Source organism: Coregonus lavaretus (assembly GCF_964263955.1).
Source record: "Coregonus lavaretus genome assembly, chromosome: 13".
NCBI lineage: Eukaryota > Metazoa > Chordata > Actinopteri > Salmoniformes > Salmonidae > Coregonus > Coregonus lavaretus.
The window spans coordinates 51,022,737-51,046,578 of NC_140000.1; the positions used below are offsets into that span (position 1 = coordinate 51,022,737).

Here is a 23,842-nt window from a genome sequence, read left to right on the forward strand (position 1 = left end):
TATGTAAAACATACTAAATTATGCCATTTTATGCCATTTCCATCTGCATAATTTAGTATGTTGCAACCTCCTGAAAACAACCCAGATTGATGCCTATGACTATACTGAACAAAAATATAAAGCTCAACAATGTCAAAGATTTTACTAAATTAAGGTTCATATAAGGAAATCAGTCAATTTAAATAAATGCATTAGGCCCTAATCTATGGATTTCACATAACTGGGCAAGGGTGCAGCCATGGGTGGGCCTGGGAGGGCATAGGCCCACCCACTGGGGAGCCCAGCCAATCAGAATTAGGTTTTCCTCACAAAAGGGCTTTAATACAGACAGAAATACGCCTCAGCTGACCCCACAGGCGAAGAAGCCAGATGTACTCTTTCTTTCCTCCCTTAAATCAAGTCAACTTCATCTGCCAACATATTAGATGATGTAAGATGTTAAAGGCATTGTGGGAAATACTTTCAAATCCAGGACTTGTGTCTAAATAAATGGCACATGTCCAATGAAGACAGGATGAGCTTTATTAATCAGTCCAATGAAGACAGGATGAGCTTTATTAATCAATCACTCTCATGAATGGTAAGTTGTTTAAAATGTTTCACATGACACAGATGTAGGACATCCCTTGCAACAACAATATGATGTAGGACATCCCTTGCATGACACAGATGTAGGACATCCCTTGCAACAACAATATGATGGGTATGATTAACAAATCAGTAGTTTAGTGGAGGTGCAGAAATAGGAAATAGTACAGACTGTCTATGGATTTGTAAATCAGACAAGGCACAGTGTGGGCTGAAATCCATTAAGAGCAGACCTTTTTTTTTGGAATGGCATCGATGGAGTTTCCATTTGGCCTTTTCACTTCACGTCTTCAAATGAAACCAAAGAACACAACAATAAATATCTTTTTTTTTTAAATGCAATGTGTAGGATGCAATTCATTGTGTAAAAATATCCTGCCAATGTCAAGGCTAAAGGGCAAACCCTTCATTACAATGACTCCACAGAAAAGTGGCTGGGGGAACAGGTTTCAGAATCACCTGCACAATCACATTGTGTTAGGTTACATGTACTGCGCTAAACGCAAACAAAACTGGAACCAGGATTGTTTATCTGCCATTTGACCAAAACAGACAGTGTTGTGCTTTGAACCAACTAGGGGACAGAGGTGAGATGTTTTGGGCAACAAGAGAGTTCAACATTACACTCCTAAACGTTTGCTATTTTTAGCACCGGGTGTTACCATGCTTACAAAGTGTATGAGAGGACATAATTGCATATGCAATAATCTCCCAACGGATTCAACTTCACACACAGAACATTAAATCAATCCATTGAATAATCCAACTGACTATTGCACGTGAGTGTGTAGTTTACTCCATTTCAAGTGTGACAAAATGACAGCTGGGTTGAATTGGAGCTAATATGACCAAGGCTAATGTACAGTGGTAGTGTACCGAGACAGCTCATTGAAGAAGATCCAGTGGGGATATGATGCAATGTTACAAAAGCAAGCAGTAACACAGCTAAAAAAGGTAAGAGCGTCAGCCTAGGCAGTTTTTGTATCATATAAAAAAATAATCAGTCGCAATGACGTAATCAACCCTTTAGGAGAGTCAAGTGGAAGAGCTATGAGATGCAGAGAGTTAGTAGTCTTTAAAGTAAACCAGAGATACTGGATACTTATTCAAGTAAGATCTAGCCGCAAAATCAAAACCTAGTCATCTTTGTAATGTACCTATTTCTTGAATGGTTTTTCCAAGGCTGATAGATAAACAAATCAATTGTTTAACAATCAGCTAAATATTTCCCTCAAAAATATCTATAGATTTTTACTGAAACACTTACGTACATGACCCCCATCCAAAACCAACGATTCCCATTCTATCCAAGGAAGATGCACACAAAATACAAACTCTCCACTCGCACGCTTTAGCTACACGCTTCTCATTCATTCCACTCCCAACCCACACAAAAATTAATGATTTAAAAAAGACCAATCACTAAAGATAAAAAAGCTATAATATAAATTCACTCTTCAGTAACAAGGATCTTAACAAGCCATATAGCTTTCCAATATTTTATATTATTACAATATGGATGTTCAAAAGTTTGTTAATTTTTTTGTAGTTCTATTTACAAATATCACAGTGACCTTGGTACATTCTGCTGAATAACCAATAACAGGAGTTTCTGCCAAACCAGCTACCCTTCCATTCCTCTTTCCATAAATAGACAATACCTTGACACAAACAAACACAGGAAGATACAAGGACGCTCCCTGATGTCAAACACCGATTGCTGCGAACATTGACAGCTGCAACGCAGAGGGACAGTCTCTAAAATGCAAAGGCTGTGTTGGTGTTAACATTGGGTGGAGGGAGGTTCCACCATTGTTAGAGCCATCATAGGAAAGGTGCAAGTACACTATTTTAAGAGAAGAATGAGAGACACAGCCAAAGGCATGAAGGGGTCGAATATGAAGGGAACGGGAGTTGGCCGATTGAGGGTTAAAGTTCAAAGATCACTCCTGTCTTTGGGGTATGCAGCCTTCCATCTCCAGCACCTCGGGCCAGCCCTCGTATTTGTTGGTGCCGGCGTTGTTCTTTATGTGCTGTAGAGGCAGAAAGAGAGAGGTTTTGGATTAGACCCCATGCCTGCATCTCAAATGGCACCCTATTCCCGATATAGTGGAAGTGTTTAATGCACTATAAAGGGATAAGGGTGCCATTTGGGAAGCACAATGCCTGGCCCCTCGTCTGATAAGGCTGTGTGTGTACCGCCACAGCTATCACAAACAGTGTCACAAGAACACATAAGGGAGAATGGAAAGTCAATATTGAAGGAGTGCCTATACACTCAGGGGCAACATGTTCAAGGGTCAGGTGTCAATGTAAAGGACAATGTGTTCTAAAATCGCCTTCTCTGGTGAAACTAAGGTAATGAAATCAATAGTTCAGAACTATAAAGAACGAAAACAAAATCATGGAGTGGCTGTGTTTTACATATCTTACAAATGTTCTCTTTACAAACGTCACGTTCCAGTGATGCACACGAGCATTCTTGCGTCAAATAGCCCTGTAGCAGGTTAGTTATATGCTGATGTTGGGACCTTGACAAACTGAACAGTGAGTGATGACCATGAACACCAGACTGATGGCTATAGCTATGCTCAACAAGTAGACTATTCGGGATATTTTACCTTGCCTCGCTAGGTAATCAATCCTTTGATGACATTGGTCCTCTGTACCTCAGCTGGTAGAGCACGGCGCTTGTAACGCCAAGGTAGTGGGTTCGATCCCCGGGACCACCCATACACAAAATGTATGCACGCATGACTGTAAGTCGCTTTGGATAAAAGCGTCTGCTAAATGGCATATTATTATTATTATTATTGGCAACGTTGTAGACCAGAGGTGCTCAACTCTTACCCTTCGAGGTCCGGAGCCTGCTGGTTCTCTGTTCTACCTGATAATTAATTGCACATACCTGGTGTTGAGTCTAAATCAGTCCCTGATTAGAGGGGAACAATGAAAAAATGCAGTGGAACCAGAGTTGAGTTTGAGGGTTGTAGACGATAACTTGTATGATCTGCATCCGAAGTTGGATGTTGTGGTATTGACTCCAAAACAGTGGGGGGAAAAAAGTATTTAGTCAGCCACCAATTGTGCAAGTTCTCCCACTTAAAATGATGAGGCCTGTAATTTTCATAGGTACACGTCAACTATGACAGACAAATTGAGAAAAAAAATCCTCCAGAGAATCACATTGTAGGATTTTTAATGAATTTATTTGCAAATTATGGTGGAAAATAAGTATTTGGTCACCTACAAACAAGCAAGATTTCTGGCTCTCACAGACCTGTAACTTCTTTAAGAGGCTCCTCTGTCCTCCACTCGTTACCTGTATTAATGGCACCTGTTTGAACTTGTTATCAGTATAAAAGACACCTGTCCACAACCTCAAACAGTCACACTCCAAACTCCACTATGGCCAAGACTAAAGAGCTGTCAAAGGACACCAGAAACAAAATTGTAGACCTGCACCAGGCTGGGAAGACTGAATCTGCAATAGGTAAGCAGCTTGGTTTGAAGAAATCAACTGTGGGAGCAATTATTAGGAAATGGAAGACATACAAGTCCACTGATAATCTCCCTCGATCTGGGGCTCCACGCAAGATCTCACCCCGTGGGGTCAAAATGATCACAAGAACGGTGAGCAAAAATCCCAGAACCACACAGGGGGACCTAGTGAATGACCTGCAGAGAGCTGGGACCAAAGTAACAAAGCCTACCATCAGTAACACACTACGCCGCCAGGGACTCAAATCCTGCAGTGCCAGACGTGTCCCCCTGCTTAAGCCAGTACATGTCCAGGCCCGTCTGAAGTTTGCTAGAGTGCATTTGGATGATCCAGAAGAGGATTGGGAGAATGTCATATGGTCAGATGAAACCAAAATATAACTTTTTGGTAGAAACTCAACTCGTCGTGTTTGGAGGACAAAGAATGCTGAGTTGCATCCAAAGAACACCATACCTACTGTGAAGCATGGGGGTGGAAACATCATGCTTTGGGGCTGTTTTTCTGCAAAGGGACCAGGACGACTGATCCGTGTAAAGGAAAGAATGAATGGGGCCATGTATCGTGAGATTTTGAGTGAAGACCTCCTTCCATCAGCAAGGGCATTGAAGATGAAACGTGGCTGGATCTTTCAGCATGACAATGATCCCAAACACACCGCCCGGGCAACGAAGGAGTGGCTTCATAAGAAGCATTTCAAGGTCCTGGAGTGGCGTAGCCAGTCTCCAGATCTCAACCCCATAGAAAATCTTTGGAGGGAGTTGAAAGTCTGTTGCCCAGCGACAGCCCCAAAACATCACTGCTCTAGAGGAATGGGCCAAAATACCAGCAACAGTGTGTGAAAACCTTGTGAAGACTTACAGAAAACGTTTGACCTGTGTCATTGCCAACAAAGGGTATATAACAAAGTATTGAGAAACTTTTGTTATTGACCAAATACTTATTTTCCACTATAATTTGCAAATAAATTCATTAAAAATCCTACAATGTGATTTTCTGGAAGAAATCTCAGTCATAGTTGACGTGTACCTATGATGAAAATTACAGGCCTCATCTTTTTAAGTGGGAGAACTTGCACAATTGGTGGCTGACTAACTCATGATAAATTGTGTGTTCTAGGTACTATATTCTGTCGGTTGTGCTCCACTGAAGCCGTGATATTTTAACAGGGAGAGGTGAATTAGTTCCATGTGAACAAAACAGATAGAAAAATGTGAACAAACCAGATTGAGGATACAGATTTAAGGAGGGGGGGGGGTTGAAGTTACCTGCTCAAAGGGACTCTTGGTCTTAATCCCTTTGCCCCCCACAAAGATCCAGTTGTCCCTGAAGCCCAATGTGCTGATGCTGGAACTGCCCAGTTCACCAATCATCGTCATGGACTCGTCGTTCAGCCTGAGGACCACAAAGCAGGGTCGTATTCATTTGTGCACACCGTAGTGAAACATTATGCAACAGAAAAATAATGTTTCTTATTGGACAAGTTCAGGTAGTCCCTCCCCGTTTGCTATTGAATACACAGCAAGAATGTCATTGAGAGTCTGTAAACTAGACACTTAAATGTCTCCACCCTTTCCTTTGCGTGAACCTTTTATCTTAGTCACTAATGTTATACATCAACAGTCATTGGTGTAACTACTCCTTTAATATCAGCAGTTAGGGTGAAATTCATTTAGCCTTCACTGCAGTCAGTTAAGGGGTGTATTCAAGTGACAGTCATTCGTCAATTCTAGAAGGGTTAAATTCAGTCCCTGGAGGACTGAAACAGATTGATCCAGACACTTAACTGAAGTATTTGCCAAATCTTAAAATGATCATCTAAGAGTTAATGGAGAAGTTAAATGCTGCATTTTTATTTTTTATTCCAGTTCCGAACACCTACTTTGTGGACGAATCGTCAAATGTGGCCATCATCACTACGGTTCCTTCCTCGATAGTCTTCAGGAATGTGATGAGCGTTTTGACATCTGCAAAAGGTCACACACAAATCACAGGAACACTGGTTTGACTAGTCCACCTGCCTAGTCCAGAGACACACCATGAAACGAACACGACACAGGAAATCTGACTGAAACAAAGGCCTCACCTCCCGCCCACATGTCAAAGGAGTCGGTCTTGATGAGGTCCCCTGTCTTTCCTGTGGAGAACAAACAACTTTTGTTCATGACAAGCTAATGTATGCTCACAAGCTAACTCCTATCATGAATACTAGTACATTCAACGACAATGGAAAGTACTGTATACATTGAGTGTACAAAACATTAAGAACACCTGCTCTTTCAATGACAGACTATCCAGGTGAACGCTATGATCCCTTATTGGTGTCACTTGTTAACTCCACTTCAAATCAGTGTAGATGAATGGGAGGAGACAGGTTAAAGATGGATTTTTAAGCATTGAGACATGGATTGTGTATGTGTGCCATTCAGGGGATGAATCGGCAAGAGAAAATAGTGCCTTTAATTGGGGTATGGTAGTACCCTGCTGGGTTTTTCATTCTCAACAGTTTCCTGTGTGTATCAAGAATGGTCCTCCACCCAAAGGACATCCAGCCAACTTGACAACTGTAGGACACATTGGAGTCAACATGGGCCAGCATCCCCTGCGGAACGCTTTCGACACTGTAGAGTCCATGTCCCAACAAATTGAGGCTGTTCTGAGGGCAAAAGAGGGTGCAACTCAATATTAGGAAGGTGTTCTTCATGTTTTGTACACTCACTGTATATGAACAGTGGTATGGACCGGTTAGCATTGCAGTAGTTAACCAAGGCAGGGATGGGCAACTACACTCCTGGAGCGCCATGTTGTATGCAGGCTTTTGTTCCAGCCCAGCACTAACAGCTATCTACGCATTCTACACACCCTCAAAAGGACTCGAGCTGCCAACCCCTGAACAAAGTAAATGTTCCACATACCAGATGTCATTTTCAATTGTCATATTTCTCACAAATGTAAACATGCAAAACAACCGATTTGAATACAAGGAGAAGTACTGTTTGTCTATGGTATGTAGTAGTGACAAGGCTGGTTTACCGTTAACCAGAGCGATGTTAATTCCTCTGCCCACGTTGTTCTTGACGCCGCTCATCAATCTGAAAGGACAAATGGAGCATCATTTGATTGTGAACCTTGTGGTTAGGTTAGTCCCATCCTTGTCATCTTTCTTCACCACTATACTGAGACTTGTCACACCCTGGTCGTATAGCAGACACATTGTCAACATATTGGGAAAGATACAAAATAAAATAGACTTGAGGAAATGTATTTTGATAACACGGATGCAAGACACCACAAGAGTCAACAGTTAATTGAACAGAGGGTTAACAGTTGAATCGAAATTGATAAGTATTTTCAACAGGTTGCTTGTTTGAATTCATCCCCACCTCAGCTACAAGATAGACAGACTAGCGTAGACAGGTATGAACTAGGAATCTATAAAATAAGACCAGAAATGTATCCTGTAGAACAGACATGGATAATGGTGTTGTAGAATAGCCTAGTGTGTCAGCTCTACACTCTAGATTTCTACCTGGCAATAGATGTTTACATTTTAGTCATTTAACAGACGCTCTTATCCACAGCGACTTACAGTTAGTTAGCTATCTTAAGATAGCTAGGTGTGACAACCACATAAGTCGTAGTATTTTTCTAAATAAAATAAGTTATCAGCAAAGTCAATGCTAGTAGGAAAAGTCAAGTGCAAAGTTCCTTTTGGGGGGGGGGGGGGGGGAATAACATCTTATTTAAGACACTGGTTTCTAAACTGGCCCCTGCATATAGGTTGAGAGGTGTTGACTCTTTGGTTGTATTGTAAATATAGGTTGAGAGGGGGTGGGTCTTTGGTTGTACTGTTAATATAGGCGTATGTCTCTTACATGTTGTCCTCCAGGCAGATTTTGGGACCCACAACCCTGGCTGCTCCGCTGGCCATCTTAAAGGAGAAGTGTCCCTCGGGACATGGCTTGGAGAGGCCACACTTGTAGCGGGCCAATCTGGTAGCTGTGAATGGAATTTCAAAAGCAGAGTTTACAATCCCAATACACACTTTCGCATTCCCTCCCCCATCAAACACACACCAAATATCAGCGAACACGTACATATCTAGACCCTGCAAACACAGACTACTATTACACACACACACACACACACACAGCTTGAAATCACTCTCACAATATAACTCACACACCTACAGTACAAACCAGACTATTTACATATGACTCAACAGCTAAAGAACCAACACACTCACAAAAGGCCAGGTGGTAACTATACAATACATACAGATTAACTACTTAGCTCCAAACACTTAAGCATACATGGTAAGGCGTTTCCATGGTTTGTTAAGAGAGCATCCCTGATTTTCAAATACCATTGGGAGGAAAAAAATAAAGAAGAAATGTAACTTGATTGATGGAATCAAAACGTAGGCTAAAGAGATGTGGTGATAGGAGACGTTGTTGAAGTATACTTACAGCCTTCCTCTACAGGCATAGACCCTGTTGGAGGGAAAGAAACCGACAAGTTGGACTCGAGTTTCTCAGACGTCTTTATGACATTAGTTCCTTATTTAAGTTAAAACATTGAGCTTTGCACAAAACCACAAGTTCTCAGTCTACAGACAACTCAAACCTCACTCCCAATGAGTTGAAACTGAATATGTTATACAATTTCAAAGTTAACCTTTGTGGGTAGCACAACAATAGCCTTTGTCTAAAGGTTACTACAAGCTTCACTCTGTTGATTTACGTGCATGCGCGCGGTTGGAGTGGGATTATTGGAGCAGCAGACACCTTTTGGTAACATGATATCCTCACCAGTCCCACTCACAAGGGGGCGATGGCAAAGTTTTTTATTTTTGTAATTTAATTTTGTGAAAGCAAGGAAGAGTCTGCTTCCCTTGCTAGTAGTAGCTAGCTGGCAGCCTGACTATCTGGCTTTAGCCTGGCTAAAAACATAGCAAGCTAGCTAGCCCTTTTAGCGACCCACATCTCCATGTGAAATAATCAGATTTATAATTTATTTTTTTAAATACGCCCTAGCAAATATTTTTCTACTTGCCGGTGCAACCTAAAACATTATCCCAGTTTGATATGCTGCTTGTGTATTCATTCCGATATCAGCTAAAAATAGAACGTCATGTTTTGGTCAGAGGGGCGAAAAAGCACATGGCTAGCTAGAAAGCTACAGCAGGTTCTACCATTTCACGATAGCCTGGAATCACTAGTTATTACCTAAACAAAATAATGTTTTTTTTGGGGGGGTGGTTGATTCTTGTTGTTTGGTTTACTATTTGAACAGTCGCTGAGATTATATTTGGTTACAAATACAAAATAGGCTACTTTGATGAATAGCCTATAGATCAGATCAAGGAACCAAGCGACAACACTGCCCCCACGGCTGCGGAAGGAATGATATGGCGCGTCTCAACTTTCAGGTAGTACAAAAGTACGCCCGAATGCCGGAACGTATTACAAGGAGCCACCCCTTTTATGACGAAAAACGACATTGCGCTACACTTCGTAGCTTCCGTCTTCGTAGTGTATGAATTTAGCCAGAGACTGAGGGGTGTCTTATGCAGACAATATGTTTTTTTCTGAAGGAGGCCTAAATTTAGAATCCCCTGTGAAGATTATTAATCCTATTCATTGAGTGATGCATTTAAAACAATTGATTGATATGCACAATTACAACACTGGAAAACATCTGTAACCAAACTCACTCCCCAAATTGAAGTCCATATTAATTTCCAGCAGCTGGAAGGCAAGGAAAACTGCCAGGAAAAAGACCGAAACCAATGTAGCAAACTTTAAGATGCCTGAAAGAAATGAGAGAGATCAATAGACAAACACAGCGAGAGAAAGGAGAGAGAAAATGTAACACTGTGTGTGTGATGTTAGATAAGGTCTATGATGTATTTTCTTGGTGACCTGAACATTTACTGGTTATCATCTAGTTATCCTCAGATGAGGAAGTTTCTTACTGTGACTAATGCCTGTAATATGCCCCAGGTTGTCACACAACCAATTAGAGTGCATACCAATAGTGTTGGATCTGTGACATCCAGTTGTATTGATCATATCTTCACCAATGCTGCAGAGCTTTGCTCCAAAGCAATATATGTTCCCATTGGCTGTAGTGACCATAACATTGTGGCAATAACAAGGAAAGCCAAAAGTACCAAAGGCAGGGCCTAAAGTTATTTATAAGAAATCATACAAAATGTTCTAAGGACAATTATGTTTGTCTGATGTGTATAAGGAGGAGAATCCAGATGTAGCACAAGCATGCACCTGTTAAGAAACTAACTGTTAGAGCCCCTGGATAGACAATTCATTAAAATGTTATGGTTCAAAGAGGTGGAAAACAAGTCCAGCTGATTGGTTGACACTGTCAACTGAGAAATCTGGTGACAATTTTACACTCAAAAAATAAGACATATTACTAAAACAAGATAAATCACATTTAAAAAAACTATGGGAAAATACTTTGGATCACCTTAAGTGATATTATGGACAGAAAACCCAATTAAATCTCCATCGTTCATTGAAGTTGATGGGCCATTTATAACACCTTTTGATATAGCCAATCATTTCAATGGCTATTTCATCGGTCAAGCGGACACATATTGAACCATCATATGTGTATTGAAGATCTAATAAATGAAAGAAGGATTGCCGGTTTGAATTTAGTCAAATGTGTGGAAAAACAGTTACCATCCATCAATGATAAGCCACCAGGTATAGACAACCTAGATGGGAAACTACTGAGAATGGTAGCAGACTGTATTACCACCCCAATTTGCCATGTTTTTAACCAAAGCCTAAAGGAGTGTCCACAGGTGTTGAAGGAAGCTAAAGTAATTCCACGACCTAAAAATAGTAAAGCACCCTTTGCTGGCTCTAACGGCCTCCCAATCAGTTTGCTGCCTGTTCTTAGTAAACTGATGGAGAGAATTGTTTTTGAACAAATGCAATGCTATTTTTTAAATAACAAGTTAACCACTGACTTTCAGTAGGGAAGGGCACTCAACTTGTACTGCACTGACTCATGACTGGCTAAAATAAATGGATAATAAGATGATAGTTGGAGCTGTATTGTTATGTTTCAGTGCAGCCTTTGATGGTACTGATCATCATTTGTTATTGAAAAAAACGAACTTAGTATGGCTTTACATCACCTGCCATCACATGGTTGGAGAGTTACTTATCCAATAGAACCCAGAGAGTGTTCTTCAATGGAAGCTACTCTAACATCAGATATGTAAAGTGCGGTATCCCTCGGGGCAGTTTCCTTGGGCCGTCACTCTTTATTTTTACAAATGATTTGCCACTTGTCTTACAGGAAGCTAGAATGACTATGTATGCTGATGATTTCACACTGTACACATCAGCACCTACAGCCAGTGAGCTCACAGACTCTTAGCAAGGAGTTACAGTCAGTGTCAGAATATGAAATTAACAATAATCTGGTCTTAAATACATCTAAAACTGAAAGCCTTGTATTTGGTTCAAAGCATTCTCTTAGACCTAAACCTCAACTGGAGTTGTGCATAAAGGGTGTGAACATTTGTGGCGAAATCCTGCACAGCCTTCACCGTACGCTGCTACTTTAAGAGCGCAGCAGCGAGAAAATAAAAGTTGCTCTTCCGGCTCTGTGTGGGGGCTCTCGGTTGGCGCGGCAGTTTTGACAGCGTGTTCAACTCTTTGCAGAAGTCATGTTTATTTTCAGTGTGCTTAGTTTGTAAAACATGTTGAAGTCGATCGCCGGTGTTAACGCTCTAGGTCGTATCTGGAATCTTTAGGGCCCACTCCTGTCATTGATCGTTATGGATTAGTAGCAACAGTGTTGCTAAGCTTTGACAAACAAACCAACAGGTGTATCAGACGGACAGACAGTGCAACTGCAAGCCTGAAGTCAACAGCTAAGACCCCCCCCCCCCCTCTCATTTTCCCTCTATCGCTCCAGTGCTTTTCACTGCAGCAGACTTTCTTTTCCCCCCACTGCGCTCCCTTTGATTTTCCGTGTCGCTGGACTATTATGGCCCTGACGGATTTCTTAGGGTTGACATTTTAGTTAAAAGGAGGGTGCGTGAGGAGTTTATTGTTTAAACTGTATTGATATTATGTGGGACTATTGACATTTGGCCAATACGATTTTTGGACATTTGAATGCCTTTGTTTTGTCTATGAACACACCCCCATTCATACCCCGCCCCTCACTCCTCCACTGGGACGTAATACAGAATATTGCAAATTCTCCAAGATTGATGACTGGGTTCTTTCTTAATTGTTTCTAAGAAGTGGCCTTTAAATTGCTCTGCCATTATTCTTGTATGAGGTATTATTGGTTGGGTTCCCCCTGTGCTGTAACGTATGGATCTTCTCCTTTCTGTCCACTGGCTATCTGGCCAACAGGCTACAGTCCAGTAGTGCTACTCTATCTATCCTACTATTTTCCTTTGGGCAGGGTTAATACCTGCCTGGCGCCCCAACAAACATCTTTATCTTTACCCCTCTAACAATACCGCTACACATTGAACAAGTCGAAGAAGCTGAACTCCTAGGAGTAACATTGGATGGTCAGTTATCATGGTCAAATCATTTACAAAGTTGTTGTGAAGATGGGGAGCGGTACAGTATGCATGTTGTGGTATGGTCTGCGTTTTTGACACAAAGATCAACTGTACTAGGCTTTGATCTTGTCCCATCTTGATTGCTGCACCTGACCATATTACCAGACAGTCAAGAAAGACCTAGCAAAGCTGCAGCTGGCTCAAAACAAAGCAGCACGCCTTGCCCTTAACTGCACACACAGAACTAACAACAACATGGATGATACTCTTATTTCTATATTAAATGTAATATCTTATGTTGTTCTTGTCTATTACCATTCTGTACTTTGTCATTATTTGTACATTTTATGTGGACCCCAGGAAGAGCAGCTGCTGCATGTGCAGTAGCTAATGGGGATCCTAATACACTAAACAAGTAGGCATAGCTATGTTACAATGCAATTAAGAATATGGTTTGTTGACAGAATAGCCAAGATAAACAATTGTTTACCAAATTGACCAAAGTACATGTGAGATATAAGTTGTGCGGATTGTTGTCAGAAATACAGGTAGCTACTATAACAAAACCTACCTCCAACTCTCATCATGTTGGTACCAAGAATCTGCAGTCAGTGCAACACAATGTATGCCCCTGTTGAAAGACAAAGCAACATGTCAATATTCTCCAGTGTGGAGAGACATACAGAGGGAGTGACAGTGGTTCAACAGTAATGTTGCCATCCCAATTTGACTAGCTAGTTAACTTTGGCAGGTTGGTTGGTTATGATCATTTCACACTACTACTTGGCCTTTAAAATTGTTTTTATTAAATCAAATGTTTTTTGGTGTTGAAAATAGTAATGTTAAAATATATCATTAAAAATGTAGTAACGACAATGTATTTTAAATTTCACGCAATGTAACAATATTGATATGAGTGGGAAGAAAGCGTGCTTGTGCATAAATCAGCACACCAACGACAGCATTAACAATAAGAAGGCCTAATAAAATAAAGACGGCACTTCTAAAAGCCTATATCTCACCATAGCCTGCTGAATTTGCAAGATAACTTTTCTTTCATTTTGAAATCAGCACAAATGAAAATGTGGCACTGTGAAGCTAAGCTAAGGCTCCTGAGACTGAACACCTCCCTCTGCAACTGGATCCTGGACTTCCAGACAGGCCGCCCCCCCAGGTGGTGAGGGTAGGCAACAACACATCCGCCACGCTGACCCTCAACACGGGGCCCGTGATTAGTCCCCTCTTTTACTCCCTGTTCAACCACGACTGCGTTGGCGTGCACGACTCCAGCGCCATCATTAAGTTTGCTGATGACAACGGTGGTAGGCCTGATCACCCACGACGATGACACAACATGTAGGGAGGTCAGAGACCAGGCAGTGTGGTTGCCAGGACAACAAGCTCTCCCTCAATGTCAGCAAGACAAAGAAGCTGATCATGGACTACAGGAAACGGAGGGCTGAGCACGTCACCATTCACATCGACGGGGATGTAGTGGAGCGGGTCGAGAGCTTCAAGATCCTGTGTGTCCACATCACTAAGGATCTATCATGGTCCACACCAACACAGTCGTGAAGAGGACACAAGGGCACAACGCCTCTTCCCCCTCAGGAGGTGGAAAAGATTTGGCATAGGCCCTTAGATCCTCAAAAAGTTATACAGCTGCACCATTGAGAGGATCTTGACTGGCTGCATCACCGCTTGGTATGACAACTGCTTGGCATCGGACCACAAGGCGCTACATAGGGTAGTGCATACGGCCCAGTACATCACTGGGGCTGAGCTCCCTGCCATCCAGGACCTTTATACCAGGCGGTGTCAGAGGAAGGCCCTAAACATTTTCAAAGACTCCAGCCACCCAAGTCATAGACTGTTCGCTCTGCTACCGCACGGCAAGCGGTACCGATGCACCAAGTCTAGAACCAACAGGACCCTGAACAGTTTCTACCCCAAGCCATAAGACAGCTAAATAGTTAACCAAATAGCTACCTGGACAATCTGCATTTACCCTTTTTGCATTAACTGACTCATCACATACGCTGCTGCGATTGTTTATTATCTATCCTGCTGCCTAGTCACTTTATTCCTAGTTATATGTACATATGTACCTCGTACCCCTGCACATCCACTCAGTACTGGTACCCTGTGTATAGAGCAAAGTTATCATTACGCACTGCGTGTTTATTATTACTTTTCGATTTTCTTTCTCTCTGCATTGTTGGGAAGGTCCCGTAACAAAGCATTTCACTGGTAGTCTCTCAGGGCACATGTGTCAAACTCATTCCATTAACGTCACTAACTAGTAAAGAACTCCCCTCACCTGGTTGCCTAGGCCTTAATTGAAAGGAAAAACCAAAACCCCGCAGACACTAGGCCCTCCTTGGAATAAGGTTGACTACCCTGTCTCAGGGCAGCTGAATGAAAACGTCCTCATTTGTACAATTAGTTAGCCAGCAGATCCGACCCGATTGCTCACAGCTGTACTAGGGTTGGACTGGAGCCGGCGCGAGTTATGGCTCAGAAAACGTACATCAATGCAGGGATGATAAATGCCTTGTACTCCAAATTGCCCCAGCTGTTACACCAATAAGATTGAATGACTGCTATTTTTTCCTCATGCTAGCTAACAGGATAGAAGCCACAGCAGCCATTTTGGAACAATTCGGATTGAAGTTGCTAGTTACGTTTTCCAAGCCATATCTCACGCTGGCTCCACTGTCTTAATCTACACAGGTAGTTATATATTGCAGCTTTAATCTACATAGGAAGCCTGTCCGACCCTGGTGCAGCGTTAAACATGCGGGTCAGATCTGTTGGCTACACAATTAGTTATGTGTTAGTGCTTGGCTATCATTTCTAGCGAGCTAGTTATCTAACTGTGCAAGATAGACAGATCAATTTTTCCCAATAAATTATCGTCCCAAAATAAGTCACGTTAACCTATGGTTACATTTAGCCATAACTAGCTAGTTACATCGATTCACAATTTAGTTCGCTTACGTTAACATTAGCTAGCTAACCCTAGTCAAAATAGTTAGATAAACCTGACTGCCCCGGCAGAAAGTCGATTTCATTGACATGAGCTAAAACAACAGCTAACGTTAGCTAGATAGCTGGCAACTTTACCTGAGAAACGCCACGGTTACAAACCTTGCATATACTATGACAGCCTCCTCTTCACTGTTTCAGAAAAAGCTCTTCTTCTTCTGTGGGTTTTATGGCGGACTACAACCCCAAAAGGTGTATTTCCGCCACCAACTGGACGGGTTGAAACCAAAACAAGGTAAAAAATAAAATCCATATTTAAAACTTAATCCACCCAAATAAAAATAGTACATTGACAAAACAAAACTCCCACTTCTTCCTTCTTTAAATTCTCCATATCTCCCTTCTCAGGAACTTGGACCTGCGAGGGTGGTACGGCTTGTGACAATATTCCATGTAAGTTAACTCCTTCACCGAGAAATCTTTCAGCCCTAGGAACCGCTCCGCAGCATTCACAATGATTTATATATTCCTGGACCTTCTCCCCACCTAGGCAGTGCCATTAATTACCATAGCTATAAAGGCCACACAGTCCACCTTCTTAAGCTTTAAAATGTCAGGATCCTGCTGGTGAAAGGCAACCCCTGCAGCCTGCAGTGAAGGCCTATCCACCACCATGGACTCTTCAGGTGCACCATTCCATCCCTCAACCCTTTTAACAGCTGCTGCATATGAAATGCTCTGGACAGCCCTGACTTTGGCCACCTCATTCTCTTTCACCCTTGTGGGGCATTCGAAATATGTGGCTTCATGGTTCCCACCACAATTGCAACATGTCACATTTTCATCACTTTTATAACACATGATATGATCTTTTCCACAACTTGGACATCTCGACTTCTCCTTTCTGCAAACACTTGAAACATGACCAAAAGCTTTACAATGATCACATTGCATTGGTCTTGGGATAAATGATCTGACTCTGAAGTTAATATACCCTAAGTGCACTTGAGTAGGGAGAGACTCCATATCAAAAAACAAAATAACTGATACTCTTCACTTCATTCACCACACGATTCATCCGACGTGCATCAATCACTCCAGGAATATTTTTCATCTCTTCAACATCGACTTCCCACGAGACGCCAGATATGCCCTGTTCCTAAGAGACACACACGATACTTCAAACTTATCAAATCGGGTGAGACGCAACACACACAGAAGAACAAAAAATCAAAACAAGCCCGCCTCTCGTGATCCTCACAGCCTTCACTCTACCCAGCATTCTCTCCACCAGTTTGGATATCTCAAACAGATTCCTCAAGATTGGTAATTCGATCAGCTGCTCCTCATTTACAAACCGTACTCCTACAATATACGAATTGACATTATCATCACTGTACACTACTTTGCTCCGTTTTCCATTCTTTTGGAGAATATTCAAATTCTCCTTGATTCTACCGCCATTAGATTCAAAATGCACTTCATCATCCGCTTCCTCCATTTTTTCCCCAAATGCCCGACCAACCACAGGTAGTCCACTTTGTGTTCTGTCTCTCTCCATCCGAATGTGTTCTCCTCTGCCAGCTGCCGTTCTCTAGTTTATTTAGCTAACCGTCTCTCCCAAACAGTTCTCTCACAAGAACCCCAAAAACGTATTATTCTCCAGAAAATCTCTGTTTACGCTTGTCCTACTTAAAAAACAATCCAAGATGGCATAGCAGTGCGGTCATGTTATCTGTAGTGTCCTCATGTAAATAGCCTGTTTTTTTGTCTTTTTCATATACAGTGGGGAAAAAAAGTATTTAGTCAGCCACCAATTGTGCAAGTTCTCCCACTTAAAAAGATGAGAGAGGCCTGTAATTTTCATCATAGGTACACGTCAACTATGACAGACAAATTGAGGAAAAAAAATCCAGAAAATCACATTGTAGGATTTTTAATGAATTTATTTGCAAATTATGGTGGAAAATAAGTATTTGGTCACCTACAAACAAGCAAGATTTCTGGCTCTCACAGACCTGTAACTTCTTCTTTAAGAGGCTCCTCTGTCCTCCACTCGTTACCTGTATTAATGGCACCTGTTTGAACTTGTTATCAGTATAAAAGACACCTGTCCACAACCTCAAACAGTCACACTCCAAACTCCACTATGGCCAAGACCAAAGAGCTGTCAAAGGACACCAGAAACAAAATTGTAGACCTGCACCAGGCTGGGAAGACTGAATCTGCAATAGGTAAGCAGCTTGGTTTGAAGAAATCAACTGTGGGAGCAATTATTAGGAAATGGAAGACATACAAGACCACTGATAATCTCCCTCGATCTGGGGCTCCACGCAAGATCTCACCCCGTGGGGTCAAAATGATCACAAGAACCACACGGGGGGACCTAGTGAATGACCTGCAGAGAGCTGGGACCAAAGTAACAAAGCCTACCATCAGTAACACACTACGCCGCCAGGGACTCAAATCCTGCAGTGCCAGACTTGTCCCCCTGCTTAAGCCAGTACATGTCCAGGCCCATCTGAAGTTTGCTAGAGTGCATTTGGATGATCCAGAAGAGGATTGGGAGAATGTCATATGGTCAGATGAAACCAAAATAGAACCTTTTGGTAAAAACTCAACTCGTCGTGTTTGGATGACAAAGAATGCTGAGTTGCATCCAAAGAACACCATACCTACTGTGAAGCATGGGGGTGGAAACATCATGCTTTGGGGCTGTTTTTCTGCAAAGGGACCAGGACGACTGATCCGTGTAAATGAAAGAATGAATGGGGCCTTGTATCGTGAGATTTTGAGTGAAAACCTCCTTCCATCAGCAAGGGCGTTGAAGATGAAACGTGGCTGGGTCTTTCAGCATGACAATGATCCCAAACACACCGCCCGGGCAACGAAGGAGTGGCTTCGTAAGAAGCATTTCAAGGTCCTGGAGTGGCCTAGCCAGTCTCCAGATCTCATCCCCATAGAAAATATTTGGAGGAAGTTGAAAGTCCGTGTTGCCCAGCGACAGCCCCAAAACATCACTGCTCTAGAGGAGATCTGCATGGAGGAATGGGCCAAAATACCAGCAACAGTGTGTGAAAACCTTGTGAAGACTTACAGAAAACGTTTGACCTGTGTCATTGCCAACAAAGGGTATATAAAAAAGTATTGAGAAACTTTTGTTATTGACCAAATATTTATTTTCCACCATAATTTGCAAATAAATTCATTAAAAATCCTACAATGTGATTTTCTGGATTTTTTTCTCCACATATTGTCTGTCATAGTTGACGTGTACCTATGATGAAAATTACAGGCCTCTCTCATCTTTTTAAGTGGGAGAACTTGCACAATTGGTGGCTGACTAAATACTTTTTTCCCCCACTGTATATTTCTCAATCTCACTTTCTATCCTTTAACTAAATATACTTTCCTGCAACCCGCCTCACCCAATGTGGAACGGATTCTGTTGTTTCTTCATACATTTTTATCCAGAACCTCAGGCTGAAACTAGCCAGCTAGCCAGCTAACTAGCTACTTGCTATTAGCCACCGTTAGCGGGCTTCACCATTGTCCGGGGCCGTGGCCTGCACTACTTACCAGCCAGCTCTAGCCTGGACAATTGTCGGCCAGTCTGCACAGTCTGCACATCGCGCTATCGAGCCAGAGCATATCGGATTCTCTGCCGGAACCACTGAATCACTGGACCTTAACACCGGATCATCGCTAGCCAGCTAACTAGCTACTTGCTATTAGCCACCGTTAGCGGTCTTCACCATTGTCCGTGGCCGTGGCCTGCACTACCTACCAGCCAGCCAGCTCTAGCCTGGACTATTATTCGGCCAGTCTGCACTGTCTGCACAGCATGTTATCGACCCTGAACATATCGTTTTTTCTGCCGGAATCACTGAATCACTGGACCTTTAACACCGGATTCATCGCTACTAGCTAGCTGCAACCAAATGGATGTTGTGGTTGGCTAATCAGCCCTGAGTTAGCCTTGAGCCAGGCCCATCTCCCGGCTATCTACCTCTCTGTCAACCGGACCTTCTAGTGTTGACACGGAGCCCCGTCGATCCAACACGACTGGTCTGCCGATGAAATCGTCTGATGTGGTTACAACAGGCTTCACGTTACGACGTCGACCACGAACATCCATCTGCTAGCCCCGGCCCGCTAGCACACGCTAGCTGTGGCCTCTTGCTCGCTAGTGCTATAGCAGCCCTCGAACTAACTCCGAACTATCCTATTGCTGTTCACCGGACCTTATGATAACTCAGCTATACAGCTGATGCCTGCTGAACTGTTCCTTTTTACGGTACATTACATTTACATTTTAGTCATTTAGCAGACGCTCTTATCCAGAGCGACTTACAGAAGCAATTAGGGTTAAGTGCCTTGCTCAAGGGCACATCGACAGATTTTTCACCTAGTCGGCTCGGGGATTAGAACCAGCGACCTTTCGGTTACTGGCACAACGCTCTTACCCACTAAGCTACCTGCCGCCCCGAGCCGCATCCTGTTTATGTTTAGTCTCAGCCCAAACTTTGTAGCTACCTGCCGCCCCGAGCCGCATCCTGTTTATGTTTAGTCTCAGCCCAAACTTTGTAGCCATTACCAGATGTTGTCTTAGCTCTCTCGAATTACACCTGTGATTGCTTTATGCCTCTCTCCCATGTCAATATGCCTTGCTTATTGCTGTTTCGGTTATTTCTTATTGTACTATTTCACTGTAGATCCCCCAGCCCAGCTAAACCTGCCTTAGATAGCTCCTTTGTCCCACCCCCCATACACGCGGAGACCGAATCAATCGGTGCCTCCAGTGATGCTATCTCTTTCATCGTTACCCAATGCTTAGGTTTACCTCCACTGTACTCATATCCTTCCATATCATTTTCTGTACATAATGCCCTGAATCTATTCTACAATGCCCGGAAACCTGCCCCTTTTTTTCTCTGTACCCAATGCACTAGAAGACCAGTACTTAAAGCCTTTAGCCATATCCTTATTCTACTCCTCCTCTGTTCCTCTGGTGATGTAGAAGTAAACCCTGATGTTCTAGCAGTGTCTGAATCCTGGCAGAAATTTCCATCCCCAACTACAACATTTTGCGTCTCGATAGAACTGCCAAAGGGGGTGGGGTTGCAATCTACTGTAGAGATAGCCTGCAGAGCTCTATCGTACTATCCAGGTCTGTGCCCAAACAGTTTGAGCTTCTACTTCTAAAAATCCACCTTTCCAGAAATAAGTCTCTCACTGTTGCCGCTTGCTACAGACCCCCCTCAGCCCCGAGCTGTGCCCTGGACACCATATGTGAACTGATTGCCCCATCTATCCTCAGAGTTCGTACTGCTTGGTGACCTAAACTGGGATATGCTTAACACCCCGGCCAACCTACAATCTAAACTAGATGCCCTCAATCTCACACAAATGATCAACAAACCTACCAGGTACAACCCTAAATCTGTAAACATGGGCACCCTCATAGATATCATTCTGACAAATGTACCCTCTAAATACACCTCCGCTGTCTTCAACCAGGATCTCAGCGATCACTGCCTTATTGCCTGCGTCCATAATGGGTTCGCGATCAAACGACCACCCCTCATCACCTTCAAACGCTCCCTAAAACATTTTAGCGAGCAGGCCTTTCTAATTGACCTGGCCCGGGTATCCTGGATGGATATTGACCTCATTCCATCAGTAGAGGATGCCTGGTTGTTCTTTAAAAGTGCTTTCCTCTCAATCTTAAATAAACATGCCCCATTCAAAAAATTCAGAACTAAGAACAGATATAGCCCCTGGTTCTCCTCAGACTTGACTGCCCTTGACCAGCAAAAAACATCCTGTGGCGTACTACATTAGCATCGAACAGCCCCCGCGATATGCAACTTTTAGGGAAGTCAGGAACCAATATACACAATCAGTTAGGAAAGCAAAGGCTAGCTTTTTCAAACAGAAATTTGCATCATGTAGCACTAACTCCAAAAAGTTTTGGGACACTGTAAAGTCCATGGAAAATAAGAGCACCTCCTCCCAACTGGCCACTGCACTGAGGCTAGGAAACACTGTCACCACCGATAAATCTACAATAATCGAGAATTTCAACAAGCATTTTGCTACGGCTGGCCATGCTTTCCACCTGGCTACCGCTACCCCGGCCACCAACTCTGCACCCTCCGCTGCAACTTGCCCATGCCCCCCCCCCCCCCCCTGCTTCTCCTTCACACAAATTCAGACAGCTGATGTTCTGAAAGAGCAGAAAAATCTGGACCCCTACAAATCAGCTGGGCTAGACAATCTGGACCCTTTCTTTCTAAAATTAGCCACCGAAATTGTCGCAACCCCTATTACTAGCCTGTTCAACCTCTCTTTCGTAATGTCTGAGATCCCCAGAGATTGGAAAGCTGCCGCGGTCATCCCCCTCTTCAAAGGGGGTGACACTCTAGATCCAAACTGTTGTAGACCTATATCCATCCTGCCCTGCCTTTCGAAAATATTTGAAAGCCAAGTTAACAAACAGATCACCGACCATTTCGAATCCCACCGTACCTTCGCCGCTATGCAATCCCGTTTCCGAGCTGGTCATGGGTGCACCTCAGCCATGCTCAAGGTCCTAAACGATATTATAAACATGATCGATAAAAGACAGTACTGCGCAGCCGTCTTCATTGACCTGGCTAAGGCTTTCGACTCTGTCAACCACCGCATTCTTATTGGCAGACTAAATAGCCTTGGTTTCTCTAATGACTGCCTCGCCTGGTTCACCAACTACTTCTCAGATAGAGTTCAATGAGTCAAATCGGAGGGCCTGTTGTCTGGACCTCTGGCCGTGTCTATGTGGGTGCCACAGGGTTAAATTCTCGGGCCGACTATATTCTCTGTGTATATCAATGATGTTGCTCTTGCTGCTGGTGACGCTCGGATCCACCTCTATGCGGACGACACCATTTTGTATACATATGGCCCTTCATTGGACACTGTGTTAACAAACCTCCAAACGAGCTTCAACGCCATACAACACTCCTTCCGTAGCCTTCAACTGCTCTTAAACACTAGCAAAACTAAATGCATGCTCTTCAACCGAACGCTGCTTGCACCCGCCCACCCGACTAGAATCACTACTCTCGGCGGGTCTGACCTAGAGTATGTGGACAACTACAAATACCTAGGTGTCTGGTTAGACTGTAAACTCTCCTTCCAGACTCACATTAAGCATCTCCAATCAAAAGTTAGATCTAGAATCGGCTTCCTATTTCGCAACAAAGCCTCCTTCACTCATGCTGCCAAACATGCCCTCGTAAAACTGACTATCCTACCGATCCTTGACTTCGGCGATGTCATTTACAAAATAGCCTCCAACACTCTACTCAGCAAATTGGATGTAGTCTATCACAGTGCCATCCGTTTTGTCACCAAAGCCACATATACTACCCACCATTGTGACCTGTACGCTCTTGTTGGCTGGCCCTCACTACATATTCGTCGCCAAACCCACTGGCTCCAGGTCATCTATAAATCACTGCTAGGCAAATCCCCGTCTTATCTTAGCTCACTGGTCACCATAGCAACACCCACCCGTAGTCTGCGCTCCAGCAGGTATATCTCACTGGTCATCCCCAAAGCCAACACCACCTTTGGCCGCCATTCCTTCCAGTTCTCTGCTGCCAATGACTGGAACGAACTGCAAAAATCTCTGAAGCTGGAGACTCTTATCTCCCTCACTAACTTTAAGCGTCAGTTGTCAGAGCAGCTTACCGATCACTGCACCTGTACACAGCCTTTCTGAAATCAGCCCACCCAACTACCTCATCCCCATATTGTTATTTATTTTGCTAATTTGCACCCCAGTATCTCTATTTGCACATCATCTTTTGCACATCTATCATTCCAGTGTTAATATGAAATTGTAACTATTTTGCACTATGGCCTATTTATTGCCTTACCTCCATAACTACATTCGCACACACTGTATATATATTTTCTGTTGTATTTTTGACTTTATGTTTTGTTTACCCCATATGTAACTCTGTGTTGTTGTTTTTATCGCACTGCTTTGCTTTATCTTGGCCAGGTCGCAGTTGTAAATGAGAACTTGTTCTCAACTGGCTTACCACAAGACACAAGACTTGGGCAAAGACCCTGCAGGAGAGGATATGCTGCACAGCGCCTTCGTTTGGGTAGAGTAGTTGAATGAAAAGTGCATCCTTCCTCCTGCA

The 23,842-nt window shown here is 43.1% G+C and overlaps 1 protein-coding gene across 5 annotated transcripts; it reads right to left on the minus strand.

Annotated features, from left to right (window-relative positions):
- Positions 1-499: 499 nt before the first annotated feature.
- Positions 500-15,882, minus strand: LOC311140726 (protein FAM3C-like). Of its 5 annotated transcripts, none has more exons than XM_084175926.1 (10): positions 15,807-15,882; positions 13,228-13,287; positions 9,804-9,899; positions 8,557-8,580; positions 7,963-8,086; positions 7,121-7,179; positions 6,174-6,224; positions 5,970-6,054; positions 5,356-5,482; positions 500-2,621 (listed from the first exon to the last, which is right to left on the minus strand). In XM_084175926.1, the coding sequence occupies exons 2-10, from the start codon at positions 13,241-13,243 to the stop codon at positions 2,532-2,534; spliced, it is 672 nt and encodes a 223-aa protein (XP_084032052.1). In that variant the 5' UTR covers positions 13,244-13,287; positions 15,807-15,882; the 3' UTR covers positions 500-2,531. The 5 variants fall into 5 exon arrangements, with proteins under 5 accessions (XP_084032052.1, XP_084032053.1, XP_084032054.1 ...); XM_084175927.1 differs by having other exon boundaries at positions 15,783-15,858; XM_084175928.1 differs by lacking the exon at positions 15,807-15,882 and adding an exon at positions 14,977-14,996.
- Positions 15,883-23,842: the final 7,960 nt, after the last annotated feature.

Coding starts and splice junctions, on each gene's coding strand:
- LOC311140726 (XM_084175926.1), bottom strand. Junction 6,225..7,120: donor TAACATCGCTCTGGTTAACG/GTAAACCAGCCT, acceptor TGTTCTCCACAG/GAAAGACAGGGGACCTCATC. Junction 6,055..6,173: donor CTTTGACATGTGGGCGGGAG/GTGAGGCCTTTG, acceptor GACCTTTTGCAG/ATGTCAAAACGCTCATCACA.